Source organism: Hemicordylus capensis, chromosome 3, assembly GCF_027244095.1.
Source record: "Hemicordylus capensis ecotype Gifberg chromosome 3, rHemCap1.1.pri, whole genome shotgun sequence".
Lineage (NCBI taxonomy): Eukaryota > Metazoa > Chordata > Lepidosauria > Squamata > Cordylidae > Hemicordylus > Hemicordylus capensis.
In genome coordinates, this window is record NC_069659.1 from 16661110 (window position 1) to 16671236 (window position 10127).

Here is a 10127-nt window from a genome sequence, read left to right on the forward strand (position 1 = left end):
CTGCTTTAGAAAGGAATTCTTAACTGTAAGAGCTGTTCGACAGTGGACAATCTGCAGTGGTGGGCTCTCTTTCTCTAGAGGTTTCCAAACAGAGGCTGGGTGGCCATCTGCCAGAGATGCTGCAGCAGTTTTCTGCACTGAGCAAGGGGTTGGACTAGATGACCTCCCAAGTCCCTTCCAACTCTAAAATTATATGAAGCCCATAAAATACGTTTTCCCCACACTAGTACTGCTACGGTTTCTGGGAGGGACACTAAGGCATCAGGAGGAATAGAGGTTTTCTACATTTCCTCACATAAGAAGGGGACTAATATTTGTTGTTTCTGAATCATACTAGGCAGGATACCAGCAGCTCAAGAAGCTGGTGTTTTGACCAATCATGATGGTATCAAACACACACATGTCATTGCATAAGCATGGCTAGTTTCAGATGCCTCCGTGAACAGTGCAAGCATCTAAAATCCCTTAATTCCAAAAGAATCCTAGGAATTTCATTTTCCTGGACTTATGTAATTCTAGCAAATAACAGTAGAGTTTAGATATTAGCATCATGGCTTCAAAAATAAAGTTTCATGAAAGTTTTATCTGAGCGATGTGGGACGTTTTTCTCTAAAGTAAGTTAATTCATGCTTGTTGGAAAAGAAACATGACTTGCTGATTTCTGTTTAGCTGATCAACAACAGCAGCTGACATTCTACCAAAGACACATTTTGAGATGTGTCTGGACCAACATCTAGCTAAGAGCTATTGAGAACAAATGTAATCAATAAAGGATCAACAAGCAACAAAGAGAAAAAGGCCAAGGCACTTTTAGCACCGGATTTAAAGTTTTGTTAAGAATCACATCTCTGCATGGCATTTATCCTTGATGCCTAGCTATCTATCTAGATTAAATCATAGGGCTGTTATATGCATTACATTTTAGCAAATCCGGGTTTGCAGTTGACTATACCAGCCAATCCCGGCTACCTAACAAGTGTACAACCCTATTTAGACAATACATTGTGAGAGTATATCAGTGTCTGTGCATGTGCATTTGTTTTTGTGTGAATGACTGTACCTATGTCTGTTTTAAAAGTGAAATCCATACAGTTTACACCAATGGTTCACGCACCGTACATAATGTGTGAACAAGGTTTGCACACATACCATTCACATGGCATGTTCAACTATTGTATTCTGCTTACAGAATACAATAGTTGTATGTGCAGGTGTTGATCTGTATGTGCAGAGAAATCTCAACTTTCTGAACTAATTGTGGGGATGAGAGGGAAGTCAGTCTGAATCAGATGAAATAGGAGGTTAAAAGCATATCATCACAATATTGGGCTCACAAGGCAATGAACAAAAAGGGTTTGTACACTACCACACAAAACATGCTTTGAGGTGCGGAAAGCGATTTTTCTGCACAATGTCAAACAGCATATGTCCAGGACAGCGGTCAAGACCAAAATGAGGAAGCCAAATGGCCAAACTTCCAGTTCCATGAATGCTGTCCCAAAACACCAAAATCTGGAATAACGAGGTCTGGAAAACTGAGGATTCTCTGTATGTACAATTATTCACATTGCACAGAACATGTATGTGGCAATACATGCAATCTGCACTCTACCTTTCTGAGGGGCCAATTCCCCACATGGATCTTTAAAAAAAAAAAAAAAGGTACCATCGTTCACATGAAAAATGTGTATTTTATTTATTTTTATTTATTTATTGTTAAATTTATATACCACCTTTCATTAAAAACAATCCCAAGGAAGTGTGTATGTGTACAGAGATGACCAAATGCATACAATGTGATGGGTGAAAAGCCCTGCAGTCTTACCCTTTACAGATGTTCAGTGATGCATGAGTGTGGAGCAGAGAAAGTGGATTTGCATCCACTGTCACGTTCACACACTCTTCTGAATATAGCCTATATGTATACCACTATGTGTGCAATTGGAGACTCCGCTTTTTCCAGGGTTTCTGATTAGGGGTGTGCATGGAGTGCAGGGCACAGTTCGGTCTGAATTCGGTTTGAATTTGGACCGAACTGTGCCAAAGGAAACCATTTCGATCGAACCAATTGGCTGGGCCGGTCGGTTCAATGAACTGGCTCAAACCGGCTCAAAACAGTTTGTGATCGAACCACTCGAACTGGCCTGGTTCGTGGCAGTCCGGTTCACAAGCGAACCAGTTCTGCACTTCCCTATTTCTGATCATGCAGAGAAAGCCTGTCTTGTACATAGGAACATAGATGCTGCCTTCTACCAACTCAAACCATTGGCCGATCAATCTCGGCATTGTCTACACAGACTGGCAGAAGCTTCTCCAAGGTTGCAGGCAGGAGTCTCTCTCAGCCTTAACTGGAGATGCCAGGGAGGGAACTGGGAACCTTCTCTTCCCAGAACAGCCTCGTTCCTTAAAGGGAATATCTTACCGTGTTCACATGGAGTCTCCCATTCAAATGCAAACCAGAGTTGATCCTGCTCAGCAAATGGGACAATTCATCCTTGCTACCACAAAACCAGCTCTCCTCCAGCCAGAATTCCAGGCAAATATGTGGAGGCCAGGAAGGAGCAAGAAGGGCAGACACAAACCCACCCCTCTCCAAGCACTGTCTGCACAACTGATAAGGGTTGCACATGAACTTGAGGTTGCAAACTCAATTTCTCTTGTTATTCACACTGGACATTGTCTGCTGTATGCTCATGATTTCTTGCACCTAAAGAACATCATGTGTGAACTGGCCCTATCTGAGAATCTCTTCTTAGCACTGGGACTTTCTCAAAAACAAACCAGATCACTGAGCAGTTATCCAAAATTCCACATGACTATATCAAAGTCAGATAAGAAGCATTTGCTACTATAATAGCCATCTGATGTCAGGGGTTTTGTTTTGTTTCAAACCACCACAGATGCAAGCAGTTTGCCAGACTTTTCTTCTCTCATGCAAGTCATTCTTACGTTTTATTTATTAGATTTGTATCTTGCTCTTCTTTCAAGGAACTCAGGATGGTGTATCCACCCCCATTTTATCCTCAAAATATCCCTGTCAGGTAGGATAGGGCTGGGAGAGAAAGATCAAGATCACCCAGTGAGTTTCATGGCTAAGGTAGGATTTGAGCCTGGGTCTCCCTAGCTCCTGTCTGACTCTAACCATGAGTCTCTCAAGTATAACAGAATGGATGACAGAGAAATTAGGAATCCATCCCCAAAAAGTGTGGACTGAAATAATGCCTAAACCTGAAGGGAGATATCTGAACACAGGAAGCGCTTTAACAAAAAACCAACCCATATCTGCCCTTGCTGAGATCTCTCCTTAGAGTATGGCAGGATTCTGGGACTTGGGCCCTCAGATGTTTTGTTGGACTACAACTCCCATAACCCCTGGCTATTGGCCACTATGGCTTGGGATTATGGGAATTGTAGTCCAAAAAAAGATGGGGGAGAAAAGTTGAGCAGCCTTGCCCTGGGCTAAGGGGAAGCACGGAATTGCTACCCCCTGCAAATCTCACCTCCCGCCCAGATTTGGGCCTTGTTCCTTCATCCACCCCTGCCTCTTAACTGGGGGTGCCACGCAGGCAAACTCTAGATTCTCATTGTTTCTTTAGGACCATTTCTTTCACAGTCTGTTTCCAACACAGGGTGCCCAACCCATAACACATGATCTGCATGCAGATGGTTGCATGTGATCATTGCACAGAGATGGATTTTGTGGTATGTATATGCAGCATGATCTACAATGAGAATGAAGAGCTTCCATCTACAAAGCAGTCACTGGCTGAAGGGTTAGTTTTCTTTAGGAAGAGTACTTTGTGGGGACTGCTTTTTTGCCATAGTGGACTATCACACCATTCTCAAATGTCTTTTTCGTAGTTCAAACCTCGACACTGTGGCTGGGGATTATGGGAACTGTAATCCAACATCTGGAGAGCCAAGATTGAGAACTTCTGGTCTAAGAGCACGATCCAACAGACATTGAGCACTTTTGTTTCAATGGAAGAGATTCACACACATCCTTAAGCATGAAATCCTCAACAAGCTCCCCAAGGAGTCCTTCTATTGAACACAGTGGGACAGATTTCTGAGTACACATAGCAAGTACTCTGCTATACATCTTCTATTGAAATTGGTGTGTGTGTGCATGCGCTCAAAAAAACATGCTCAATATTAAAAGAATTGTGATTTGTGTGTGCGCACGTGAGAGTAACCTTTTGATCAGTTACACAAACTTATCTTGTTTTTGTTATTTGTTACAAAACACTTGGCACACCATTTCAAAGCACAGTTCTGCTAAGCTTTTAATAACTTTGGGCACACCCTAACCAGTAAAACACTTTCAACTCCAGAATTCGACAATTCTATAAAACAAGAATAGGCTTGTGATGTAACTTTTGGCTAGAGTCTGCCCAAAAGTTTAGAAACTAGCTTCTGGATAGGTTACTTTAAATATGTTATTCTATTGTATTGTATTAAAATAAAATTTTCAAAAAAATAAATTAAATTAAAACAAAACAAAACATGCATGCATGCAATTTCTGAAGCCAAGTTAGGTGTGCTTATACCTGAAAGACGGCATACAAAGATTTGAAGTCAACAGAGTACCTTGGCACTTCTGCTGCCTTCCTACCAGGCCCCATGAGCAGTTGGGTCCCCACTTATTGCTGGCCAACAGCTTTCATCATCCCCATCCTTTGCGACCGGGGATGATGGGAGCTGTAGTCCTATGCCCAGTTTGAGTACCCGGAGTTTTCCGTGGACGCCAGACCTCCCCACCTTTGCCTGCTCATTCTTATAAGGCTGTGATCCAAAGCACGTATAGACTGACTCGCGAGGAAACCACCTTGCCTAGGTCTGGCCTGCGTAGGGGCCGCCTTACCGGCGATGTCCCAGAGCTGGAGTCGCACCACGGTTTCAGGGTCCCAGCTGAGCACCTTGAGGGCAAAGTCCACGCCGATGGTGGCCCGGTAGTGCGGGGAGAAGTTCTGGTGGACGTAGCGCTTGATGATGCTGGTCTTGCCCACGCCCAGGTCGCCGATCACCAGCAGCTTGTAGAGGCGCTCCTTCTGCCCGGCCGCCGCCGGCCTCTTCTGCATCTTCGGCGCTCCGCAGCAGCCTGGCCGCCTCCCTGCGCTCTGATCGCATGCTCGGAGGGAACGCCGCCTGCCAGGCTCGAGGGAGGGAACGGAAGCGAGCGAGGCGGAGGCGGAGGGCCGGGCCTCCCTGGAGTGCGAGAGGAGGAGAACCAGAGGAAACCTCTTCCCAGCCCCGCGGCAGAAACTTCGCGGCCCGTGCGAGGCTTGCAGGAAACTCCGCTAGGACGGGAAGGCAAACGCTGGCTGCCAGACTCAATTACTCGTGCGTAGTAGTCCCCTCGAAATAAGTGCGGGAAAGTAACTAAATGCTCACGAGTAATCCTGTTGAAATTGATGGGGCCGCCAACCACACCTGAGCAGTCCCACTGAAATGGGTGCAGAAAGGAGGTACCTACTCGCGAGTAGTCCCATTGAAATTAATGGGGCGCTAACAAACTGCGCATGAGAAGCCCCATCAAAATTAGTGCGGAAAGTAACAAAAGACTCATGAGTAATCCTATTGAAATGAATAGGGCCACCAAGTGCACATGAATAAGTAAGTAAGTAAAGTGTGCCATCAAGTCGATTTCAACTCCTGGCACCCACAAAGTCCTGTGGAAGGGGCGCAACTATAATAGGGCAAGGGGAGACAGTTGTCTGGGGGCCCACTGCCCGGGGGGGGGGCAGAGGCAAGTCACATGACTGACTCCCCCAGCCACACACCTGCCCCGGCTTCCTTCAGTTGTATTCATCCTCCGAAATTGATGTGAGTGTTAAGACCTGGAGCTACCAGAACAGCATGTCTTTCTCTAGTACCATTAAATGACTTGCATCGTCCACAATTTACAAAACCTTTAAAAAATAATTTAGGGTGATGTTCTATTGTGTCACAGACACACATTTTACTATGCTTTTTGTTATTTCTTTACTTCATGAGCTGAGCTTCAGTGATGGGGGAACCCATTTTAAAATCTTGTCTCTGGGCCCACTCAGCTAATTTTCCACCACCTAGAGTCTTTGGAGGAGGCGGTATATAAGAAAATAAATAAATAAATAAATACATATGGGTAGTCCCACTGAAATTAATAGGGCCATAAACAAACTATGCATGAGTAGTCCCATTGAAATTAGTGCGGAAAGGAACTAATTATTTATGAGTGATCCTGTTGAAATTAACCAGGCTGCTAACTGATCCAGGATTCCAAGATAGGGGTGTTCACAGAACTGGGAAGCCCAGTTTGGCTTGAATAGAACCAAACTCAAACTGATCTGGGCCTGGTTCGGTTCTGTGCATGTCAAGCCAGACCTCAATTCGCTCAAGGCTGAACTGGTTTGGGCATGGTTAGAAGGGGGGCGGCCTTCTAGAAGTGGAATTATTTTTATATTACCTCCTGGTCCGATGGCCTCTGGGGAGTTCTGCCGCAGCCTGGGGGGGCGGGGTCTCCAACAGTCTCCGCTCCCTCCACTAACCTCCTCCCAGTCTTTTTAGGGCCAGTTCTGCCCATTTATGGGCCTTTCTGGCCCGCTTCCTACTCACAGTGGCTATTTTGAAGGACACCGCGCATGTGCACTGGCCATTTGTGTTCCCGAGTCCAAGTTAATCACACACCCCATTCTAGAACGCCCAAACCTGCCCGGGTAGTTCAACTCAAAGTCAAGCCGAACTGAACCAGGCCCTGTTGGGCTCGAGGGTGAGCCATTAAACAGGCCTGTTTTGATGGTGAACCGGCTCAACCTTGAGTTGGTTCACACATCCCTATTTGAAAGGGCCTTGGAGGGTCTTGGAGTTGGTTCTGCTGGTGATTCTGTCGATGATCTGGTGGATGCCTGGTACAGGGAACTTGCCAGGGCAGTAGACACGATTGCTCCTAAGCAGAAAGTTAGATGACTGGAACGCAAATAGCACTTAGCAATAGCACTTACATTTATATACCGCTCTATAGCCGGAGCTCTCTAAGCGGTTTACAATGATTTTAGCATATTGCCCCCAACATTCTGGGTACTCATTTGACCGACCTCGGAAGGATGGAAGGCTGAGTCAACCTTGAGCCCCTGGTCAGGATCGAACTTGTAACCTTCTGGTTACAGGGCGGCAGTTTTACCACTGCGCCACCAGGGGCTCTTTTTGAACTCATTTTGAATTCAATAATACACAGCATAGCACCAATTTGAAGGCCTATGCTCTGGCAATATGTGCAGCAAGCAAGTGATTTTATTCTGGACATATTGCATCTGCATGTTCTCATCCAGCAGAGCTGTTCCGGATTGTTAGGGGTTTAACTCAGGCCCTTTCTGTTTCTGGAAACAATGTTTCACTGTGATACATTCAGTGACTTCTTTGCAGATATAATCTCTTGCATTTGGGCTGATCTGGACTCCAATATTTCTGCAGAGCCAATTAGGGAGGTGTCCAGCAATCTTGCAAGATTAGATTGGATCAGTTTCAGTTTGTGACTCCTGAATGGCCTACCATTCACCTGTTCTTTGGATCCTTGCCCAACATGGCTGATTTAATCTCGCAGGGAGGTTGTTGAAACTGACATAGTTGTATCATTAATATCTCATTGAGGGAGGGCAGGATATCACTTTGTTTGAAGGAAGCAATGGCTAGACCCCTTCTTAAGAAGCCCACTTTGGATCCCCTGGCAATGGATAATTATTGGCCAGTCTCCAAGGCCAAGCTCCCATGGTTGGGTAAGATGATTGAGAGGGTGGTGGCTGACCAGCTCCAAGTGGTCTTGGAGGAAAGTGATTATCTAGACCCATTTCAAGCTGGCTTTAGCACCAGTGGACTAAGGGGTTGAGACAGCCTTGGTTGGCCTGATAGATTGCCAGGGAATTGACAGAGGGAGTGTGAATCTGCTGGTTCTTTTGGATCTCTCCACGTGTGAATCTGCTGGTTCTTTTGGATCTCTCCACGGCTTTCATCATCATCATCATCATCATCATCATCATCATCATTATTATTATTATTTATTAATTCATTCGATTTATATACCGCCCTTCCAAAAATGTGGCTCAGGGCGGTTTACAAAGAGAAATAACAAACAAATAAATAACATGGCTCCCTGTCGCCAAAGGGCTCACATTCTAAAAAGAAACATAAGACACACACCAGCAACAGTCACTGGAAGTACTGTGCTGGGGGTGGATAGGGCCAGTTACTCTCCCCTTGCTAAATAAAGAGAATCACCACGGTAAAAGGTGCCTCTTTGCCCAGTTAGCATTGACCATTGTATCTTTCTAGATTGCCTGAGGGATTTGGGGATAGGAGGCACTGTTTTACAGTGGTTCCACTCCTATGTCTCTGGTAGATTTCAGATGGTGGCACTTGGTGACAATTGCTCTTCAAAACGGGAGCTATTATTTGGAGTACCTCGGGGCTCTATTTTGTCACCGATTCTTTTTAAAATCTACATGAAACCACTGGGTGAGGTCATCAGGGGATTTGGTGCTGGGTGTTATCAATATGCTGCTGACATCCAAATCTATTTCTCCTTGTCATTAATATTAAGAAATGACATTAGCCTCTTAAATGCCTGCCTACAGGTATTAATGGGCTGGATGAGGGATAATAAATGGAAGCTGAATCCAAGCAAGACAGAGGTGCTCATAGTTGGGGGCCGTAATCTGCAGAACAGGATAGAACTTCCTGTTCTGGAGGAGAAAGAATAGGTTCATAGAAAAAAGAACAGGTTAGTAGCTTGGGAGTGCTCTTAGACCTGGGCCTCTCCCTGTTGTCTCAGGTTGAGGCTGTGGCCAGGAACACTTCTTACCAGCTGTTATTGATTCAATAACTCCGCCCATTTCTTGTAGGGCTGCAGTTCTTTTTGGCTGAAAAGAGGGCACTTCTAGTCAGAAGCCCACCTCTGTAGCCCTATATGTGTCTGCATGTGTAGTTTGGCCCTGATACTAACCTGGTGCATCCCAGCATTTTTTTTTTTGCCTGAGGCAAAAAGATTTTAAAGAGAGAAGAAGATTGAGGCACACTGCCTCTTCCCACTCCACATATACCTTGCTGTTGTTGTTGTTATCAGGAAAGCTGCCTCACAATTATTTGTTCATTATGCACCAGGAGGGATGGGTTAGTATGACCTACAAGGCCGGTGAGTTAAAATTCCCTGCTTTGGGAGGTGAATTTATTTCTTATTTATTTATTTATTTATTTAACATATTTTGATACCGCCAAAACTTACATCTCTGGGTGGCTCACAACAAACAATAACAGAAAAGTTAAAACATTAGTTGAAACAAATAAATGACAAAAAAAATTAAAACATTGGTTTTAATTTAACAGCAAAACGTTAATACATTGCAACAATTTAAAAATTTAAAACAATATTTTAAAACAATGTTAAAAGCCCCTGGTGGCGCAGTGGTAAAACTGCCGCCCTGTAACCAGAAGGTTACAAGTTCGATCCTGACCAGGGGCTCAAGGTTGACTCAGCCTTCCATCCTTCCGAGGTTGGTAAAATGAGTACCCAGAATGTTGGGGGGCAATATGCTAAATCATTGTAAACCGCTTAGAGAGCTTCCAGCTATAGAGCGCTTTATAAATGTAAGTGCTATTGCTATTGCTATTGCTAAAACTATTGAAACAGTATTTAACTAAAAGCCTGGGTGAACAGATGTGTCTTTAAAGATTTTTTTAAAAATTATCAGAGATGGCAAGGCTCTTATTCCAGCAGGGGGCGCGTTCCAAAGCTTTGGGGCAGTAATGGAGAAGGCCCGTCCCCGAGTAGCCACCAGACAAGCCAGTGGTAACTGCAGACGGACCTCTCCTGATGATCTCAGTGGGCAGTGGGGTTCATTACAAAGAAGGCGTTCCCTTAAATACTGAATAATAATAATAATAATAATAATAATAATTATTATTATTATTATTATTATTATTACATTTATATCCCGCTCTTCCTCCAAAGGAGCCCAGAGCGGTGTACTACATACTTGAGTTTCTCCTCACAACAATCCTGTGAAGTAGGTTAGGCTGAGAGCGAAGTGACTGGCCCAGAGTCACCCAGCTAGTATCATGGCTGAATGGGGATTTGAACTCGGGTCTCTCCGGTC

General features: G+C 44.6%; 1 protein-coding gene across 2 annotated transcripts in view; it reads right to left on the reverse strand.

The window, feature by feature from the left end:
* The window catches only part of RAB38 (RAB38, member RAS oncogene family), a 47385-nt gene extending 42037 nt beyond the window's left edge, over window positions 1-5348 (reverse strand). Inside the window, exon 1 of one of the 2 annotated variants that reach the window (XM_053304722.1) lies at window positions 4865-5348. In XM_053304722.1, the coding sequence (XP_053160697.1) occupies window positions 4865-5081 (217 nt within the window). In that variant the 5' untranslated portion in view covers window positions 5082-5348. The remainder of the gene's footprint in view (window positions 1-4864) is intronic. The other variant, XM_053304723.1, reaches the window with a different exon arrangement.
* Between the last annotated feature and the right edge of the window lie 4779 nt (window positions 5349-10127).